The sequence below is a fragment of the Berghia stephanieae genome, chromosome 11 (genome assembly GCF_034508935.2).
Source record: "Berghia stephanieae isolate SIO BIC M18660-M18661 chromosome 11, UCSD_Bste_1.3, whole genome shotgun sequence".
In the NCBI taxonomy this organism is placed as follows: Eukaryota; Metazoa; Mollusca; class Gastropoda; order Nudibranchia; family Aeolidiidae; genus Berghia; species Berghia stephanieae.
The window spans coordinates 40,272,673-40,295,682 of record NC_088370.1 but is presented as its reverse complement, the minus strand read 5'-3'; the positions used below and the strand labels follow the sequence as shown (position 1 = coordinate 40,295,682).

At 36.6% G+C, this 23,010-nt stretch overlaps 1 protein-coding gene across 4 annotated transcripts in view; it reads left to right on the top strand.

Annotated features, from left to right (window-relative positions):
• The first annotated feature begins 14,354 nt into the window (after positions 1–14,354).
• Positions 14,355–23,010, top strand: part of LOC144956978 (uncharacterized) — a 51,289-nt gene continuing 42,633 nt past the window's right edge. The window contains exons 1-3 of one of the 4 annotated variants that reach the window (XM_078887855.1): positions 14,383–14,515; positions 19,487–19,551; positions 20,396–21,159. In XM_078887855.1, coding sequence (XP_078743981.1) covers positions 21,052–21,159 — 108 coding nt within the window. In that variant the 5' untranslated portion in view covers positions 14,383–14,515; positions 19,487–19,551; positions 20,396–21,051. Of the gene's footprint in view, positions 14,516–14,602; positions 14,664–19,486; positions 19,552–20,395; positions 21,160–23,010 lie in introns of those variants that run through there. The other 3 variants (XM_078887856.1, XM_078887854.1, XM_078887857.1) reach the window with 3 other exon arrangements.

Genomic DNA, 23,010 nt, shown 5'->3' with positions numbered 1-23,010 from the left:
TTGTAGTGTTATTTAGAGTTCCTAAACCGTAAAATAGTTGTCAGGCATTATGCTGTTATTTTTGAGGTCTTTCTTTTTAAAAACAGATATATTATGATTTTTGAGAGGTGACCTGGCCATGATTATGTAAACTATTGATTTGTTACGTAGGTCTGCCTTCTGTTTCTATCAAGGCCATCTTCTTGATAACCTCCCAGATGAGGTCTGCCATTTTCAGTTGCCAGGCAGTGTCTGTTTTGGATTCCTGACCTTTCACGTCCCTAAGTAGTTCCAATCAATGGACTGGCAGGTGACGTTTGCTCCATGGCCTTCTTAATGTGTGACCAACCCATCTCCTTTTCCTCCTGATTTGGGTGTTGCATACCTGCCAAGTACCCCGATAAAACTGGATTTACTCAGATTATTTTTTCCTTTTTGAGTACCTTGTCGTAATATGGGAGAATCTCCAATTTCTTTGTCCCGGAATGAGGCAAATTACTTTGACCCCGACTCCAGTTTGAAATCTCTATGAGGGGTGATTAGTCGGATTTGAGTCTTATCGTTCTTTTAGCAATGATCCCATGCATTGTTGTTTGGAAATTTTCTGCTATTTTCAGATATTATACAGGGCTGCCAACTCCCCCGATTCGATCTGGAAATTTCTGATAACTGTTCTCATTTCTGATTTCCCTAATTTCCAGATAGTTTCCCAATTTTTGATGATAATAGTAACCTTCTGTTTTATTCGTTTAGATCTCACTCAGATTTGCCCAAATAGGTGTCTGAAAATTTGGCAAGCCTTCAATTGACAATTCCTTTTTAATCTTTTTCTTCAGGCGCCTATGCTCAGCTCTGATTCTACCTCCATTTGACCTATTGTGTTGTGTACAATCTTTTCTTATGTTGATCTAAAAAGTTTTGATTCTTTAAGACTAATATTATATCTAACCTTAAGTAACAAGAGCAAGTATTTCTCGCCATGGTTGGAATCATTTTTATAAAAAGACATTAATTTATTTTTTTGCTATACTGTGTTTATGGGTTTCGACAAGTCGTGATACAAATACAATAAATACCATGCGCTTTAAATTCTGTGTGTACTTACACTTAGTGTGTTTTCATTTTTGTTTGATTTGTTTTTTGTCATCTTGGAGTATGCAAGTCTCATGTAAGCTGTGTTATGTTATTTATATGAATAAATTGACACATGAATAAAATTTATGGATACATCTGGAATATGGAGGATTTCTGTTTAACTTTCTTTTTCATTATTTATTGTTATTTTAACAATATTTTCAGAGCGGCCATTCTGGATGGGGTCTTTTATCCTCCCATGGTAGATATGGAGGCACTTGCTATGTCTTCAATCCCCCAACACCTGTTTTTTGAGTTCCTTTTACCTTTGTCTTGCAGTGCAGTGGGATTACTTGGTTTGTCCTGGTACTTAGCTGAGAGGAAATTAGTCTAATATTTAGTATTAGTTTTGAGAGATGATTTTTGTTCTTTGCATATCTGGGTGGGGTTACCAGCGCAGTTGATGGCCACAGCATTCAGACGCACTCACAGTAGGGCGTCCCTGATTCCATATCCCAAAGGTTGGCAGGTCTGCTATCCCATTGTCTTACTTTTTACTGGCGCTGAAATGACCTAAATAAAAATAAAGAAACAATTCTAATTCTACTTGCTTTATGTCTTTCTTGGAATGGGATTACAACAAGCTTCGGTTGATCGCAACAAATTTTTGACCTCAAAAAGTGGCATTTTTTTTTTATAATACAACAAACAAAATCTCATGATTAAATGTTATCATGCCAAGTTGAAGAAGAGTGGGCGGGGCTTAATGCTACAGTAGTGTGTAACCATCCTATTAGAGACAAAAGAGGGCGGGGCTTTGCAGTATTTGTGAGGTCATTAGTGACCATTAAATAGGAGGCGAGGGGGCTGGGCATTGTCTTGACAACAGGTAGACAATGATAGTTAAAGAGAGCCTGAGCGATATCCTTTGTTTTGGGATTGACAATTGTGTCCAGTGGGTTTGGTGAGAGCTTCAGCTTATTGTCTCTCAGCATGGCTAATTTCTGTGACGCTTACAAATATTGAGAACAAATGAGTGAAAGTTGATCCAATCTGGATAAGATGTCGGTTTGCATCGAGGTTGATTTTGCATGCCAAAATCTATACAGACCTGCTTTATGGTTTTTGTTTCAATCCAATTGCTCTGGGTGGGGTTCCTGACCTCCCATTGTGGGCAGGGAGGTACATACTACATACTCTGTCTTCTATCCCCTTATATCTGTTTTCCAACATGCTTTCTGTCTTTGTCTTGGGATGAGATTACTTGGTCTTGTCCTGACTGGGAAGGAAACAGTCAGATGCATAGTTATTGTTTTGGGAGATGATATTTTTTTCCTTGTAAATCATCTCTCTGTTATGTATTAATATTTGTTATCTTGAATGTATAATGTAAGCATTTGAGTGTATTCCTCTTTGTTGGATTTTGTGCTTGTGTCCGGATGAGATTATAGGTGATCTCAATCTAAGCACATTGGTGGTATGCTCTTGGAATCTACATCTGATCCCTATTTGTTCCCAGTTCCCCTATGTCTTACTTTCTCTTGGGTGCTTTAATTGTAATTCTAGAACTTTTTACTATCCCATTTTCTTCCTTTTTACTGGCGCTGATATAACCTAAATGTGTTGCAAGCGCCGTATAACCCTTAAAAACAAACAAACAATCCAATTGCTCAGTCTGTGTGGACTAGGAACAATGTTTATAACAACTGGTTTGAGTTTACCTTATATGTGTAAAATGTTGCAAATGTGAACAGGAAACTCAACTTCGGTTAATCACAACATTTTTGCTGATCCCAAGATGTTGCGATTATCCGGAGTGGACTGTACTTGGTTTTGTCCTGACCCTTGTCAGAATCCTTGGTTGGGAGGGAAACAGTTACATGTATTGTTAAATTTTGGGAGGTGATATAAATAATCTCTGTTACGTACGGTTATGCTTTTTATTGTGAATGTAATGATTTGTAAACCACTGAGTAGGATCATGTACTTGTGTCTAGATAAGACTTAAATTAGAAGATCTCGTGCTCCAGGAATCGGCTTCGGTTCCCAAGTTGAACCAGTCCCCTTTGTCTTACTCTTACTTTCGCATGTTTTTATCATGTATCTAGAATTTATTGACTATCCGACTATCCCATTTTCTCACTGGCGCTGAAATGACCTATATGTGTCGTAAAACACACAAACACAAAACCTACCATTTATACAGATTTAATTCAGGTTGTTTTGGGTCTTCCTTTTCCTCTCTTGTCCTCTTGAGTCCATCACATAACAACCTAGTATAGAGAGCATTGGTCCATCCCAATGCAGAATCGTCTTTTTCCCCTCTCCTCAAGACATGTCCAATCCAATTTCACCTTTCCTTCTCACCACCACACTAACTTTCTCTGCCTTTGTCAAACTTCAAAATCCTTTCTTTCTGACTTTCTGGGTGGAGATCCTGACCTCCCATAGTGTCTTCTATCTCCTTATATCTGTTTTCCAACTTGCTTTGTGTCTTTATCTTGGAATGGGATTACTTGGTTTTGTCCTGGCCCTGGCTGCTGAGAGGGAAATTATCTCTCTGTAACGTACCGTATTATGTTTTCTTTACATTTTATATATGATTTGTAAACATTTGAGTGTATTCCTCTTAGTGGAGGCCTGTGCTTAACGTCAGGATGAGACATTTAGGTGATCTCAAACTTAATAGTTTTCTCTTGGAATCTACATCTGTTCCCTATTTGAACCAATTCCCCTTTGTCTTACTTTTTTTCGTATACTTTCAATTCCAAATCTACCCCCTTTCGACTATACCATTTTATCTGGCGCTGAAATGGCCTAGATGTGTTGTAGTATTTACATATTATTTATAATTTGTACACATTTGAGTGTGTTCCTCTTAGTGAGGACTTGTGCTTGTGTATGGATGAGACTTTTAGGTGATCTCAAACTAAGTACTCTGACGGTGTGCTCTTGGAATCTACATCTGTTTCCTATTTCAACCAATTCCCCTTTGTCTTACCTTTTCTTTTGTGCTTTAACTGTAATTCTAGAACTTTTTACTATCCCATTTTCTTCGTTTTTACTGGCGCTGGTATGATCTTAATGTGTTGCATGCGCCGTAAAACCCTTAAAAACAAAAACATACTGTGTTTCTACCCCCCCCCCCCTATATCTGTTTTCCAACTTGCTTTCTGTCTTTGTCTTGGAATGAGATTACTTGGTTTTGTCCTGGCCCTGGCGGATACCCTGGCTGGGAGGGAAACAATCAAATGTAAAGTTAGAGATTTGGGAGATGATATTTTTTGTCTTGTAAGTCATCTCTGTTATGCACAGTATTATGTTTTGTTTAATATCATTTTTTATTTGTAAACATTTGAATGTATTCCTCTTAGTGGGTAGGGACCTGTGCTTGTGTCTGGATGAGACTTTTAGGTGATCTCAAACTAAACACTTTGATAGTGTGCTCTTGGAATCTACATCTGTTTCCTATTTGAACCCTCCCCCTTTGCCTTACCCTTTCTTGGGTGATTTAATTGTAATTCTAGAAATGTCTTCCTTTCTCTTGGGTGCTTTAATTGTAATTCTAGAACTTCCTACTATCCACTTTTCTTTCTTATTACTGGTGCTGATATAACCTAAATGTGTTGCAAGCGCCGTAAAACCCTTAAAAACAAACTAGAACTTTTTACTATCCCGTTTTCTTCCTTTTTACTGGCGCTGATTTAACCTTAGTTTGAGACACGTGGATATATTGCAAACTAGTAGCTCAACTATTATTGTTAAAAATCCTGTCAGCTCCCATTTTACTGGGACTGTTTTGATCCTAAAACTAAAACAATCACAAAAGCCACACGCCTTTTATTTTAATATAAAAGCGTCAATCCGATGTGTTCTCTTTTTGTAAGTCTGATAACTCAAATTGTTATGGTCTCATTATTGTAAGGAGAATACTCTCAACCCAACAACACAAAATATTGTCGATTACAACTCGCAAATAAAGCTCATAATTGCGTTCGGTTCTGAGACTTGCATATGTTCACGTAGTGCAAATACGCTTCAACAGTCGTACCGTCACTTCCCTCGTAATGACGCATGGTAACTTAGCAATTGGCTCTAAAAACTATCGGAACAAAGGCGGACGCCCTTATGAAATATTTATCCGACGAGCATAAAGGCGTATCCAGAGGAGAAAAAAAACACATTATAAATCTGATCATGTTTTGACTTTTACACATTCTGATCACAAGAAATATGTAAAGTTCTAGCTAGCATGAAGAATTAAAAAAAAGTACCGATTTTCTTTGTTTACAACCACGACCGCCGCCGTTGCTGGGCGACGTGACATCAGACTACTGAATCCAATTGCGTTCGGCTCTGAGACTTGCATATGTTCCCGTAGTGCCAATTGCTTCAACTTCCTTATACACGATTGCTCTTGTAAGCGCCAAAACATACTAGGTACATGAAGGTGTCACGATCGACGTAAAATATACCACATGACATTTGGGACAGATGAAAAAAACCCACCCTACATTTAACTCATTCAACATTCAATACTCATGCGATACGTGTATTGGAGAAACCGGCGCAGTGAGTTAGGCCAATCCACTGGGTAGACAAGGACAAAAGTTGAGGTCTTTTGAATCAATATACTAATACCACAGAGTAACGGCGAGGTAAGTGATAAAACTGATGAAATGCCATTGGTGTCAGTCTTTCTAAAGACCCGAACAATCCACTTGCGATTATCAAAGTTTGTGCCCAACAAAATATTTCATCCTCTCCAATAGTGGTCTGACTGATAATCTGTGACAAAAGATGGAATTGTGGTCTGGCTTAGTCGTGCTTTGCGTTTAGTTAAAATACTCATAACCCCCCCCCCCCCCCCCCAAGCCTGATATAACGTACCACCACACAAAGCTATGTGGACCTTATACGCTTATAGTCTGATTGATACAATTAAGTGAGAACTACTCATAAAAATAGCTGGCTAAAAACATTAACAAAGAGCTGAGTGACGTCAATTCCGTTCCTTCTATAATCTGTAACAAAGGTGGAATGGTGGTCTTGTTTATAGTCTGTAACAAAGGTGGATGGTGGTCTGGTTTATAATATTATGTAACAAAGGTGGAATGGTGGTCTGGTTTATAATATGTAACAAAGGTGGAATGGTGGTCTGGTTTATAATATGTAACAAAGGTGGAATGGTGGTCTGATTTATAATCTGTAACAAAGATGGAATGGTGGTCTGGTTTATAATCTGTAACAAAGGTGGAATGGTGGTCTGGTTTATAATATGTAACAAAGATGGAATGATGGTCTGGTTTATAGTCTGTAACAAAGGTGAAATGGTGGTCTTGTTTATAGTCTGTAACAAAGGTGGAATGGTGGTCTTGTTTATAATAAGGTGGAATGGTGGTCTTGTTTATAGTCTGTAACAAAGGTGGAATGGTGGTCTGGTTTATAGTCTGTAACAAAGGTGGAATGGTGGTCTTGTTTATAGTCTGTAACAAAGGTGGAATGGTGGTCTTGTTTATAATAAGGTGGAATGGTGGTCTTGTTTATAGTCTGTAACAAAGGTGGAATGGTGGTCTGGTTTATAGTCTGTAACAAAGGTGGAATGGTGGTCTTGTTTATAGTCTGTAACAAAGGTGGAATGGTGGTCTTGTTTATAATAAGGTGGAATGGTGGTCTTGTTTATAGTCTGTAACAAAGGTGGAATGGTGGTCTTGTTTATAGTCTGTAACAAAGGTGGAATGGTGGTCTGGTTTATAATATTATGTAACAAAGGTGGAATGGTGGTCTGGTTTACAGTCTGTAACCAAGGTGGAATGGTGGTCTGGTTTATAGTCTGTAACAAAGGTGGAATGGTGGTCTGGTTTATAATCTGTAACAAAGATGGAATGATGGTCTGGTTTATAGTATTATGTAACAAAGGTGGAATGGTGGTCTGGTTTATAGTATTATGTAACAAAGGTGGAATGATGGTCTGGTTTATAGTATTATGTAACAAAGGTGGAATGGTGGTCTGGTTTATAATATTATGTAACAAAGGTGGAATGGTGGTCTGGTTTATAGTATTATGTAACAAAGGTGGAATGGTGGTCTGGTTTATAATCTGTAACAAAGATGGAATGATGGTCTGGTTTATAGTATTATGTAACAAAGGTGGAATGGTGGTCTGGTTTATAGTATTATGTAACAAAGGTGGAATGATGGTCTGGTTTATAGTATTATGTAACAAAGGTGGAATGATGGTCTGGTTTATAGTATTATGTAACAAAGGTGGAATGGTGGTCTGGTTTATAATATTATGTAACAAAGGTGGAATGGTGGTCTGGTTTATTATATGTAACAAAGGTGGAATGGTGCTCAGGTTTATAATCTGCGATAAAAAGTGGAAGGATGGGCTAGCTGATAAGAATTTGTGACAAAAAGTGGAGATCTCCATTGGACAATTGATTATGTACGTTGATGCAGAGGGACGTTTTCTCCGACATACTCTCCATCGCAATACATCATTGATGCTTCGGTATATTTTCCTTTAAAAAAATAATCAGACATTGGAATTGACCATAAGCGAACATTTTTTCCTACGTTGCTTCAGCAATCAGGATCATTGTGCCCATCAACTTTTCTCCAGTCAGTTGTCTCTCTTTGGGTATTCTTTTCTAATTCTCTCTAATCGGATCCACTACCTTTCGATTTCCTCTAATATTGAAAGTCTGCAGCTGTATCTTCGCTCTATTAGGTGTCGCTTTATCAATGGGGACTTTCCCCCTGTCCCATCCGTTTGTGGCCAAGAGCCTGAAACTGCAGATCATGTAGTCGAGTGTTACGCTTTGGCGAAATTTAAATTTAAATTTAAGTTGAGCTTTATATAGCGCAATATCCACTAAATGTGCTCAAAGCGCTTTAGAAGGGGTCGCTGGTCAACAGCAACATTTAACATGGGGGACAGGACATGACGTCTGTTAGGCGATATTACAATATTTCGGACAACGACACCGCTGTTAACGGCCAAGTACTCATTTTACACCGGAGTACGGTGAGAGAATGTGAGTAAAGAGCCTTTTCCAATGACCCAACTATGCGCCAAGCGCGAGGCTCGAACCCAGGACCTTCCGAAAGCGAGTGTCATACCACTAGATCACATAGCCGACGAAGCTTCCGGGCGGGTTCGCGACAATTCACGGATGCGCCGATGAATTTGTGGCCTGGATATATCATCATAACATAGTATGTAGTCGAGTGTTACGCTGCTGCTGCTCTATTAATTGGATTCAATAGTCTGATGTCACGTCGCCCAACAACGGCGGCCATCGTGGTTCTAAACAAAGAAAATCGGTACGTTTTATTCTTCTTGCTGGCTAGAACTTTTCATATGTCTTGTGATCAGAATGTGTAAAAGTCAAAACATTATTATATTTATAATGTGTTTTTTCCCCCCTCTGGATACGCTTTTACGCTCGTCGAAGAAATATTTCAGTAGGGCGTCCGTCGTTGTTCTGATAGTTTAGAGCCAGTTACTAAGTTACCATGCGTCATTACGAAGGAAGTGACGTTACGACTGTTGAAGTGCATTAGGCGCTAAAAAAAAAAAAGAATGATGGAAGGGGTGAGGGGGCATCACAGCTCGATCTTTCATACGAGAACGTTCCTGTTGTGACGCATGCGAAAGAATATTATTTCTCCCCACTTGAGATCTAAATGAGGACTAGAATCAGACAAACCTACCGCGTCATGGTTTCTGGCGAAAGTATACGACAGCAGTGTGTCACAAGTAAAAGAAACACCAAATGACCCGCAAACGAAAGATTTACTGAACATTATACTACGTAATTGAAGCTGTAAAGTCAAATCACACGATTTGGTGTGTTAGATCGTAGCCATTGTTAACATATAGATAGCATGCGCTTGGCTAAGAAGCTCATAACATTGCCATCCGGAAGTATAACGGACCAACACTCAAAACTCTGTGTATCCATGAACGTTTATAGTCGGGTTAATACAGTTCAGTGAGCATTACTCATAAACGCGGATGGCAAAAAAAAAACAAACAAAAAAAAAACAAAAAAAACAATAACAAAGACCCGAGTGACGTCATCTTCGAACTATCTCCTGATAGCCTAGACATACTATCTATAGCCTGACACAAAAACCCTCTAGGACTGGCAGTTTGACGTCATTTTTTAGGTTTTTGCACCGCCTAGTGAGTTGTCTTTAGTAGAGCTCATGGAAACAAGTTATTTCATTGGTTGAACTATTGAATACAACTCACGATTTGTTTTCTTTTGTGGCAAAAGACTGGCATTTTGACGTCATTTTTTGGTCCTCGTCAGGCTACAACTTTACGATGCCTACGGTGAGATACGCAGCGGCGTAGCCTGGTCATTTAGGAGCATGGGGCTGGATTTGAGATGGGTTGTCGCATATATATAAATATATATATATATATATATATATATATATATATATATATATATATATATATATATATATATATATATATATAGAGAGAGAGAGAGAGAGAGAGAGAGAGAGAGAGAGAGAGAGAGAGAGAGAGAGAATTTGATGCACTCAATTATTTTACCAAAATTTGTATGTTCTTTGTAACTTGTTCATCATGCCTGGCTAAGGATAAGCGATAGCCACTGTCAATCTGTGCACCTATGTGAAGAGTACCAACGGTTTTCAATCTAGTGGTGATATTTAAATGTAAGTTAGACTTCTGATGGTTCAATGCTCTCTGTGTTAAATTTTTCAAACAGGTAAATCCACTTCTTGTCCAAGACAATTCTGTATTGCTGTTATCGCCAAACAAAATATAATTAAAAGAAAATAAACTCTTATTTTCTATTCTCACCGATAGCCAAGGAAAACGACTATACCAATCTTTATCAAATTAAACGACCGATTCTGTTTCCCGTCTTTAATAGTGAGTACAAAATTGTTTGGTTGATTTGGACCGAGACTTTTAATCAAAAGTTTATTTTCCCTATTCAAAGAACTGGTATTGATAGTCAACAGGTAATCAACGTGATTCATCACACTTAATAGCAATTAATTAAAATTAAAAAAAAAAAAAAAACACTGCACACATCAGATTAACACACTCAAGTTAAAAGGGACAATGGGGAATTCAATATCACATGCCTGACACGCTTCGAAGAGGGATGGGTAACAGGTACAACACGATTGCCATCAATGGAACAATTAGGTCATTGTGTGTGGCTGCGAGTAAGAAAGCCACAATGACTCAGTTCAACGTCAAGATGCCTCTTCATGCCCACAGTCATAGCACACGACAAGCGTGAAATGTATCGCTTAGTTGTACCGTGGGAATATGGCTGGAAGCCTTCTCAACCTTTAAAGCCACACGCTGTACTGATTGGTCAGGGGCACGAGTACGACTCGAGCTGTAGTAAATTCAAAGCGGTGTGATTGGTTCAAGTTTTGAGGCTCTGTAAGGGTTTTTTATCACCAGGTAAACAACGAATTTCATTGTTTGTGAAACAGAAAATTAAAAGTGTGACTATTTATTGTTAAATTCTTACATACTTTCAAGACAATGACGACCTGTGGCTTAGCCTTAATAGCCTTTAAGGCCCTACGCCACTTGAGATACGTCTCAGACAGGTGTAGAGGAACGTCTGCAGTATCCTCTGCAGCATTGTCTTTGTTGTCCGCCATGTCGAGCAGCCATTAAGAAGAACAGATTGACGTTTGAGTTGGAGATGCGAAGCCTGGTCTTCATGCCAATCTTGGATGCCCAGATATTTCTCAGCATAACAAAGCCAGTTCTTGCTTTAAAAAAAAATAATAACGATAATCATAAAAAATAAGAACAATGATAATGATGATGATGATGATGATGATGATGATGATGATGATGATGATAATAATAATAATGATAATAATAATAATAATAATAATAATAATAATAATAATAATAATAATAATAATGATGATGATGATGATGATGATGATGATGATGATGATGATGATGATGATGATGACGGTTTCTATGATGTTGATGTTATTGTCGTTGATGATGATGATGATGATGATGATGGCGATGATGGTGATGATAATAATAATGATGTTTGCTGCTGCTGCTGATGATGATGATGATGATGATGATGATAATAATAATATCTATTATTATTATTATTATTATTATTATTATTATTATTATATTATTATTATTATTATTATTATTATTATTATTATTATTATAACATTTATGTATTAGATATTCAATTAATAGACATTGAATACTATTTATATAATTGATAAATTATATCTATGCATGAAAGGTATACAGTGCATTTAAATCGTAACACCCACAATCGCTTAACCTTAGTGTCTATACTTATAATATGTAAAAGAGAATTTTGTGAGATCTGATAGCTGTTAAAAATAACAACAATCAGTGAAGTAACACTCGCAACATGAATATTTTATTAACAGTTTTTAATCGTCATAAATAAGGCGAAAAGCGAAGTTGGTTGTAACGCGTGAAGGGGTGGGAGTAAAGGGGGGGTGGGGGGGGGGGTGTTATTGCGATGTTTCACTGTACTGAAAGCAGTTTGGGTTCGTATTACACTGGTTGTTTTCGTTTTGAGCCAACCAGAGCAGTGATCAGTTCTTACCACATTCTCTCTAACAGACATTTATAACTGTAACTGATAGCCGGTAAGGTTACACATAACTGTATGTTGGTTACAACGATTTGTTGTTTTGCAAACCACCAGTTGTGACCATCTTTATTGTACCGACGACAACGATATAATATTATGATGTAGGGATGGACCGTGGCCTTCGTAAACTCATATTTATCCTGACACAGCCAGAAAATTGCACCACGACACAGCCAGAAAAATTTCGTCACGACACAAGGTGACAGTTGTCAAAAGAAAGTAAAAAGTGAGTTGTATTCAGCATCTGAATCTGAATTTTCCCTTTACGACCACCATTACTCATAAAGATTTTGACATGAGCAATAACATTAAATTGAAAATTCAGAAGTGATCTATAAGCTCTGTAAATAGATCTAAAGTGGGTGCAGATGTAACTTCTCGCGCTATATTGTTCCAATCTGCGATGGTTCTGGGGTAAAATGAGAATTTTCTGAAGTCTTTGGCGGATGTCCTGGAAATGAAACTGTCAATGTGGGAAGTCCAAGGTGATCGTGTCGGTGTTTGTAGGTCAGAATTTGTAATAGCCACCAGATTGTTCTTTATCTTATACATCATGGTCAGGCGAGCTGCTTTCCTCCTGATTTGGAGCGACTTCCATTCTAGTTGATCAATCATGCTGCTCACACTTGATGTTTTCTCATAATTTCCCATAACAAAACGAGCGGCTCGTCTCTGTACTGCCCTCAGTTTATCAACAAGGTGTTTTGTGTGTGTGGGTCTAATAAAGTGCATGCGTATTCAATTTGTGGTCGAACTAATGACCTGCAAGCTAATGATTTTAGGCTTGTTGATTTAATCTTTAAATTTCTTCGAAGGAAACCCAGGATCCTATTTGCTTTTGTTGTGATATTGTTGATGTGCTCGTCCCTGATTTTGTTATTCTTAAATGTTTGGCTGATGTTAAGTGGTCTAAGGCGTAGTCGTGTAGCTTGTAATCGCATGTAACTGAAGATTTCTTTCTGCAGATGAAAATGACATTGCATTTCTCTGGATCAAACTCCATACCGTGTCTCTGTTCCCAAGCCGTCAGTTTCTCAAGGTCGAGTTGCAGATGTGCTCCCATCTTCTTGTGATTTTATTATCGAGTATGCAATTGTATCATCTGCAAAAAGACGGACTTTCGATTTGAGAGCATCTGCTAGATCATTGATATATATAAAAAAAATAAAATAAAGAAAGTGGGACCAAGGACTGAGCCTTGAGGAATACCAAATTCGACTGGGACAGACTTGGATGATTCACCGTCGATGAAGTTGTCATTCCATCTGTTAATTTTTTTCATGTATCCCATCTTGTCGAAGCTTGTGGCACAATATGTTGTGGTCAACTTTGTCAAATGCCCTGGAGAAGTCCGTTAATAAGTACATCAGTTTGTTGGCTCTTCTCAAGAGGTTTTCATCAATAAAGTCGATGTGTTTCACATGAGCGCCTGGACCTAAAACCAGTACCGATGAGAGCATGTGTTGTTTCTTTGAGCTCTCCAAACGACATCTAACTTATAACTTTCTTGTAATGATCTTCACTTAGCAAGGAAGGCTGCCGATGGACAATGGTCGATTTGGATCGTGTTTATTGACTAGTTATTCTACAGTAGACGCCATTCAACTAGCCTAATTCTTGCTTTTAGACAGGCAGGGATCAGACAGGTGATAATAAATTTAACATTAACTCCGAACAATTAATATATATTACGCGTAATACGTATGCTGTTTGCATCTTGCATCTTGCATTCTAGAGAGAGAGAGAGAGAGAGAGAGAGAGAGAGAGAGAGAGAGAGAGAGGGCGAGAGAGAGAGAGATAGAGAGAGAGGGGGGGGGGGCGGCGCTTTCAATTTTGGTGCCGCATTAAGAGATGACGAAAAACAAACAAAAAAGAAAAGAGAAAAGAAGAGCTAAAATGAACCAAAACTGTGCACTGTCGCGTTTTTTGAGTGAGGAAAAATTGGACGTAAACAGTTATTAAAGATAATGACCCTCCTGAAACGGTATATTCCTGCCGCCGGCAAATGCTGACTGTTATTTTCATATTCTTTCTCTTACAACTTGATCCGACGAGCCGGGTGAAAAGCGAAAAACAACCAATTACATTACGTCACAGATTGCAAGTCTGACTCGACGTTAGCAAACGCATGCGTTAATAGGACGATTTACATGCCTACCAACTCAGTTTCGAAGTTTCGTTTTGAGTGTGAAATAGAGAAGACGATAGAATCACGTTGAAAAAAAAAAAAAGCAAACGAATACCAGGATCTTGCCAAAATAAAAAGGCTTTGAAAACGTGATAGATTGAAGGAAATCTAATGAAATTTCTCTTAATAGAGGTTAAGATCTGAAAACGAAACAAAACAAAAACTTTGTCAACTCATTTGTTGTTTTGATACACATAATGTGTCTATTATAGGTAACGGTATAAATTTGATGCAGATAAAAAACAAAACCTTTTCCCCTTCATGCGGAACATTGATATCACTCTGAAAATAATTATTTACATCCTTTTGTTGTTTCATTCATCAAAGCATTGATGCCACAACAAAGGGAGGTGTGTGTGTGTGTGTGGTATTTTTGTGTATTTTTTTTCTTCTTCAGAGCTCCGGACTTTCACCCCACACAGGAAGGTCGAGTTGGCAGCCCATGTTGTTTACAACAGGAAAACACCACGTGACCTCAAGTATGGCGACCGAGGATAATTTGCGTCCTTGGGTATAGTGTTCCATTGATGCTATCTCTTCGATTCTATCAACATAACAGATGATAAAGAAGAAATTTGTTTCATTCTAAGTGAGTGAAAGATATCTAGTCTCAAATGTACCCACTATTTAGATATGGGTGCCCTAGACTAAGGAGGGCCTGCTAAAATCTCATCCATTCAATACTCCACCGGAAAATCAGCTGAGCTGAGCAGACGCTGCCGTCTGTTCATGATCATGTGTGTGGGTGTATTATTACCATTCGTGATGGCGGAGGTGGTTCACTTATAATTGTGAAGAACCACTTTTTAAATTAATTTCTGATTCGGATTATTGACTTGTGGGAATGCTGTTCAAGTTAGAAAATTCCCATTTTTTGACCAAGTCTTTCAAGTGGTCAGGAAGGTGTGAGTGTGAGCCCGAGGAGGGGTTCAGTTGAGTGACGAGGAAGGAAAGGCGGGGGTGGGGGTGTTTGATTGTGATTAGAATTAGAATTGGAATTGGGTTTTTTTCTTTCTTAAATAATATATAGATTAGAGTAGTTTTTTGAAGCACCATCATGTAAATTGTAAACCAACTTTCTCCCCTCACACTCGCACCCACAGCTCACGGCTGTACCTAGACTCTATCATCTATCTGCCAATATTTGAAAAGAGGACAGAATTGCAAACAAACCCATTCGACTCATTTATTCAAAGACAAGTTTTAAATATTGTTTTGGTGATTTTTCTTTAATCAAATTTTTTCAAGGCTAACAACTTGACCTTGCTTATTATTTTTTCAGTTTCATCCACTCGAGGTAGTCAACAAAAATATTTTTTCCAATATTTTTACAGTACATGTACTAATGTACAGTTACTTGAACGAATTAGGAATAGTTATCTCTGCCTAGCATATGGAAATTGGATTTAATCAGGAACTGCATGAAATTGCTTAATTGATATTCACTTTGGAAAAGTGGTTGGTTAGTGGGTGTGTCAAGAGGTCATGACGTTGACAAAGTGGCAGAAAAAAACATTTTTCTTGTCTGTTTCTTGTTTTTTGTTATTTTTCTTTCTCCTTTGTCATTGCGCTGTATCATAATCATACACACACCTCTATTAACTCTATTAGATGTTATCTTACTCTGGTGCCTGCTCACTAACCTATTTTGGGAAGAAATTCCATATACAGGCACCACTCAGGGAAGACCCATGATCATACATCAAATGTTATAGGTTATATATATATAGATATTTATTAATCAATAATATAAATTATAATATCAAATATACATGGATATATGATACAGAAGTATTCAATAGATTCAAAATTGAAATAATCGGAAGTCGTATATATGTACTCCACTATTTCAATGCGGAATATTTTTTTTGACAGTTAAGTAGTTAAGACATGACATTTCCACGAGGAAGTATAGAATGACCATTTATATAGATAATATCTGCAAGAGATGCTTTAAAATACTTATACTTATTAGTATTAGTAAGTGTTCCAAATTATATCTAAAAAGTGTTAGATAGAATTAATGTAAACTAAGAAATAATTAAATGCAAATGTTAAAACCAAAATAAGAGCATGAAAATGGATTACTTGCCTTGTTGTGAGATTTTGTTTTTTGTTGGAATATCAGGAGGAAAACTAAACAAACATCCCCGAAATTGTTCTGCTGCTTTCTAGTAGTCATAAAGAGAGTTTAATACTAATAATATTTCAGCTACTTTTAATCGTTAATTTTGCTGCTGTTGCGTGTTACAGCTAAAATCTGGGATATCTAAAGCTACGGCAAAACTTTCAAAGAAGGCGCACGGCTGTATCTTTATTAGAAATCTAAATCGATAAAATTATTAAAAACAAGCCGTTTTTTCTGGTCTGATATATGTTATAGATAAATTTGTTTTTTCCTTTGGATAAATATCACTTCAACTACAGGTGATCAAGTCAGTTTATTTACTATTAGTCATTGAAGTGGTGCCTGTATGTGGAATTTCAGCCCTACTTTGTTACTTTGATATGTCGAAAATTAGGAAAAATGAATATTATATCAGTTGTCAAATGAATGAAGAATGACAGGGAGAGGAGAAGTGCAGTTATACTACAACTACAACATAAATAGAAGATAGTTGATGAGATGAGAACAATGAGGTGTGGGATACAGTGTGCAAGATGAAAAGGGGGAAAGCAGTTGCACCAGACGAGATACCAGCAGAAGTCTGGAAATCCCTTGGAGATGAAGGGTTAATTTCTTGGTACGGTTATTCAATGACATCTTACAGAAAGGAAAAACATCGAAGAGAGGACGAAAAGTATGTTGGGAGATGTTAAAGAATGTGGTTACTATATCATTCATGAGTCACATAATGAAGATATGGGAAAGAGTAATTGATAAGAGCTTTAGAAATAGAAAAGATGTAGACATAAGTGAAGAGCAGCTTTGATCCATTGCTGATAAAAGTACAACAGATGATGCTATATTTGCTCTAAAAGTGACAGTAGAGAGGTACAGAGAAAAACAAAGAGAATAACATTGCGTGTTCATTGATTTGGAGATATAATATGGTAAGGTACCAAGGGGAAAAATGTGGTACTGTCTAAGGGCAAAGGAGTAATAGAGTAATATATCAAAGTTATCCAAGATATGTGTGAAGGAAATAAGACAGTGATCAGGATGGCTGTTGGCTCAATTGAACCATTTAATGTAAGAGTAGGATTACACCACGGATCTGCTCTCAGCCCGCTGCTGTTTGTAATAATAATGGACATTCCCAGAACACATTCGGCATGAGGTACCATGGAATATGATGTACATGGATGACATAGTACTTTTTAATGATACAAAAGCTGAGGCGGAAAAGGTGGCAGAAATGAGGATGTTGAGATGGTCACTTGGCTGGACAAGAAAAGATCAAGTGAGAAATGAACGAATTCGAAGGTTGACTGAAGTGAAGAATGTATCAATAAGGATGAGAGAAGATAGATATTCAAATGGTTCGGTCATGTTAAGAGACCAGAGAGGGAGTATGTGGGGAAAGAAAACATTGGATTTACAATCAGTGGGAATGAGAAAAAAAGGACACTCAAAGACTAGATGTATGTATAGGATGATATGAAAGAACTGGGTCTGGAGGAAGATGATGCTATGAACTGAGATGCATGGAGATGTGGCATTCATAATGGTAACTCTCCAAAAATGCAGGATAAAAGCTGAAAAAAAGATCAGTTGTAAGATTCAAATACACCACAAAACATGCCCACAAAAATAAAAAAAAAATCCAAAGAGATTTCTCACCATACTACCCAATACAATATCACATCTAAAACCAATTTACCACAAAGTTAAATGCTTGGCATTGGGAGTTTTTGAACGATGACATTTAAAAAATTAATAATTCCTTTCAGAATTAAGAAATGTTTTTATAAAAAAATGAAAATAATTGTGTAAGATAAAATTTAGAATGATTTAGAATATGATTCTTCTGACCATTAGAGAGCAGAACTAATATTGTAGTTTTGTTGGTTTTATGAAACCACAATGTTTCTGTTATAGTTTATAGTCATAGTGCTCCTACATTCATTTTTTGTTGTTGTTGATAGGGCTGCTTTTGGTGGATGATAAATGACAATACAGGATGATTAATGATAATACATTATCTTTATGTTGTTCCAAAAGACAAGGAATGTGTCAGTCTTTTACTTTTAGTAGTGTTTTGGATAAGAATTTGATCGTCACATCTTTCTATCGTGCTATAAGTTACTATGATAAGTATAAGTATAAGCTATATTTCATTAGAAATTTAACAGCATCTTATATGTTGGATATGCCCTTAACATTAAGCTTACATCTCTCAGAGCCAGAGGGCGCACAAGGTTTGGACATTTCCTTTCCATTTCACCCAGTCCTTGGCTACAGTCCTGGCTTTCTTCCAGGATTGCCAACCAATTGAATTCCACCGTACTCCATGTTCTTTTGGGCCTTACTTTTCTTCTCTTTCCCCCTGGAGTTCATCCTCATGCCACTGCATCGTTCTTAAAATCGTTCTTTTCCTCTCCTGGTGTTAGTGTTGTTAAATGGCCACACAAATATAAAACAATATTTTTTCTGCAAGTTGCGGGTAGGGTAAATATTCAGTCAAGGGTGGCATGCCATATTTCCCATTTTTGTGGTTTAAGTATTTATTTTATGAAGTAAATACATATAGAGCAAAGTATCACTATTGAAATTTTAACACGGGAGAATTACAACACTCAGGTGGTGCTGCATCATTAACAGTACTGTTTTGTCAGGGAACAAAATTGATCTGAAGTGTTTAGCTAATTAAAGTTAGAGGTATGATCCAGTATAATTTTTTATTTAATCCTTTACATTCCTTGTGGAATGTAGGGCTTCAACCATCTCTACCATCATTGTTGGGATGGATTAAATATTAAAATTGAATTTATCATTACAGTCCAAAGTATGAGACTTGTCTTGGATTAAGTTTTTATGGTTTAATGGGGAGAATACGTCTCATTTCTAAAAAAAATTATTAAAGCTAAAGTTTCACATTTCTGGTCATTTAATTTTAAAATCCTTTGTGTCATCTGGTTAACCATGTTATAATAACGTCTTGAGGTGGTGGATCACATATTAGGAGTTGAAAAAAATATAGAAGGCAGCAATAAAAAAAATGTAATGTAAGGGAATGGTGGTAAATGTTGTTTTGTCATTGAGATGAAATGTATTTTTGATGTGTATATGTATTTCCAAATGATATCTCTGTGAATTAAAGGGTTTAACTAGATGCAGAAATGTATCTCTGTGGTGGGGATGCAGGTTGACTCGCCCTGGTTTAAATCTTTATTGGAAACCGTGCAAAAAATGTTTTCCATCCATTTCTATTGTCTCTTAGTTAGGGAATATTTTGCAAGAAGTCCCTTAAAATTAAAAGACTCCATGTGAATGTGATATCATTTTTGAATGTTAAGTGTTGCTTAGTTTATATTGTAGAGGGTTAGGTGATTTGTTTAAAATCTCAGGTCATCTCTTATAGTTGTTTGATTTCTTTTTGTATTGTATTTGAAACAGATTTTGCTCATTTGATAATCAAGCACTCAATTTGTGTCAAGTTTGTTCCTTTTCAGTAATCGCAGGTCAGTTTAAGTTTAATTCTCGAATATAAGTTTTTAGACTTTACTCAAGAAAAGGTTTGAAGGATGTTACTTTGTTCATTTATATATTGAGATGAATTTTGTCAATATTGAGTGTAATTGGATTTCCTTTGTTCCTCATGAAAAAGCACAAGATGGCGGCATGGTCGTTTGTTTTTTGTTTTTAAATAATTTTATTTTGAATAGTTTGTATCATTCCTCTTGTCCCATTGGGATGTAGGACTGCATATATGTTGTGGCCATTAAATTACTTGTTGTTTAGGAAAGTAGACGGCAGACAGAACTGATTAGAAATCGAACACTGATTAAGGCAATTTGGCATTATGTGGTATTCGTAAGTAAATTCTTTTTATATAAAATTTAGTGAGGGCAAGTTCTTTTTATTTTCCCTTTAGCTTCGACATTGATAGTATTACTCAGTCTGAGTAAGTATAAGAAAGGCGCTGAAAATATCATCCCGCAATAGTTATCATCATTTGGGAGATGGGAGAGAAGGGTTGGGTTCTTTATATAATTTCTTTATTGCTCTCGCACTGAACGTGTATGGACTCTGTTCAAGGTACTTTTCTAACTGGTCAGTCCACTCTGCACTTATTGGCTAGATTGGTCTGTTAAATCTGTTGGAAAGAAATTTCTGTCTTCAGGGAACTTTTTTGTTTTGTTTTCTCGTTGATTGAAATCAACACCTTTGCATCCTAACATTGATGACATTACATTTGCATTGTATTGAGTTTTTGAATAGGTTGAAATAAAAAAAGAACAATTAGAAGTTTTAAGATTAACATTTTAAAACAAATCTTTATTCTAATTATTTTTTATTTTCCAGTTGTTGATACAGTCGCCATTACTGTCGCCCAGGATTTACATTGCCAGGTTCAAGTAAGAGAGGGAAGTGTTTTGTACTGAGGAAACATTTCATTTGATTTAGCCCCTGATGTTGACTTGTTCTACCATTTTGTGACTTGCTATTGTTTCACTAGACCATTTCCATCCAGACAACCCAATCCTTTATTTGTCTTTGGTAATCCCCCAACTGATCAGACTGCTGGAATTTATAGATTCGTTCATCTATTTCAAGGCACAATCTTGTTGTTTTGATCATATGAGAATTTGGTGTGATACACAAACATTGATTTATCGTTCATCTTTCAAATCAAAGGATTACCAGCTACGGACTTATTTCATTATTGACAGTTTCAATGATAGGATTGTCACATGTATGATACAGTGATGGTTGCTAGGGTTTCTTGCACTGGCATGAAACGAGAAATATCATTCACCCTGCCCTGATATTTGTCACACTCGTTTTAATCAATATGATCTGCCAAGCTATTTTGATTTACATCGTATTTTAATTGGCCGGGGTAACGATAATAAGGAGTCAGAATAAACCTCGCCACACGCTTCTACCTCAGTGATTGGTATTGTTGATTTATAATTTGGCCTCAACTCGACCAAACTTCTTCTACAATCATTTTCACAATGGATTTTGAGCAGCGACAGGCAAGGGGTGTTGGGGGAAGGCCCCATCACACTTTTGAGCGACCGGGCTCGGATATAAAAAAGTCTGGATATTTGAAGAAACTCAAGGTAAGATGATGCCCTTTTAAAAGATTAGTATTACTCCTGAATTGTGTTACAGATTTATTATTTTTTCAAGTTAAGTTGTAATGATAAGTGAAAAAAAAAATCATGATAAATTCTATGTCTATTCATTCATCATCATATATTCTTCTTTTTAAATATCAGATTACGAAATTTTTAATGATTGATTTTAAAAATGTTGATTTTGCTGCCCATTTTTTTAAGCTTTAGAGAATTTGTTATGTAAATTTTAATTTAAAAAGTATGATCTGTTAATGCAACATGTCAAATGTTAGCCCGACTTGACTTTTGTAAGGGTAACCCTCTACATGTGGGCCTTCCAGATGTGAAGATAACAAGTATAATCGGTGTTAATGTATTATGTCATATGTTAGCCCGACTTGACTATTGTAAGGGTAACCCTCTGCATATGGACCTTCCAGATGTGAAGATAACAAGTATAATCGGTGTTAATGTATTATGTCATATGTTAGCCCGACTTGATTATTGTAACCTTCTGCATGTGGGCCTTCCAGATGTGAAGATAACAACAAGGTGGCCAGGCTAGTCTTAGGAAAATTCAAATTCAACAGCGTTACTCATATTCACATTCTTTCTTTCATTGGCTCCTAGTTAAAGTCAGAATTGAATGGAAAATTCCTCCTTTTTAACGTTTATCTTGGTTTCGACTGATCTGCCCCAGCATACATACATACAAAATAATTAATCACCTCATAAAAGCCCATAAAGGTGATGAGGTTGCACTGCTCTATCAATACCCAGAACAAAATCAAAATTGCAATATTTTCATGATATAATGTAATGTTTGTAAAATCTGGCCCAACTGTTTGGAACAGCTACACCCCATCTGTCGGGTTCTTAGTGGTTCGCCGTGCTGAGGTTTTGAAGAATCATCATTTCTTTTCTGGAAGTATTTATTGTAATCATCTGTCCTCGATTTTTTTTTTCTAGCGCTAGTTTATTTTCATCATGAATTTGTGTTGGTATCTGTACACTTGCACAGACGCTTTTGTGTGTGTGAGTGTATGTGTGTCATTCTTATTTATTATTATGAGATAATTTTAAAAAATATACATATTTGGTGCAAATAGATGCATATTTGCATCTATCGCATGCAGCAGATTAATTGACATCTTAATACCGTTTCATAATATATATTTTAAGAATACTTGACTGCCTTACTTTTAACAGTGCGAGAAATAAGAGAATATATCAGCTTTGATAATAACTTAATAGAATGAGATGAGCCTTGAAGAACATTTCAAGTTCGAACTCACGAACTTTGTATGGTCTTAATTTTTAAAAAAAGAAAGAAAGACTACAGGCATTTTGGGAAAATAATTGAAACAATATTTCCTCTCATCGAATAACTGATGATGTCTTCCCATTTAAATTTTTTTTTTTTTTCAAATGAGCTCTAGATAGAAATTATAATGTTTGAAGACGCCTTTTTTGAGGGTCGGATGGCGTCCACAAGCAGCCTGTCGGAGATTTGGTTTTTCAGTCTGGTCTCGAAATGGGATTCCCATCACTTCAAAAAAAAAAAAAAAAAAAAGAAAAACAGAAAATAATTAAATAAAATTATCCTTTTTGGGCGAATGTTCTTGTCAGAAGTAGAACTAGAACCAATTTTTACTAAGAGCAGAACTCATGCACTTTTTGTTTGGTACACACATTTTTATCATGAAATTAAGAGTTGTGAAAAAAAGCATTCAGAATTTTTTGTTACCAATGGTAGTCTGTTTAGTTTGTGGTGTGATGATATGATTCCAACGTGACCTATTTAATATTAATATGGCTGTGGGCGATGCAAAGTTTATGCATTCACATTTCCTC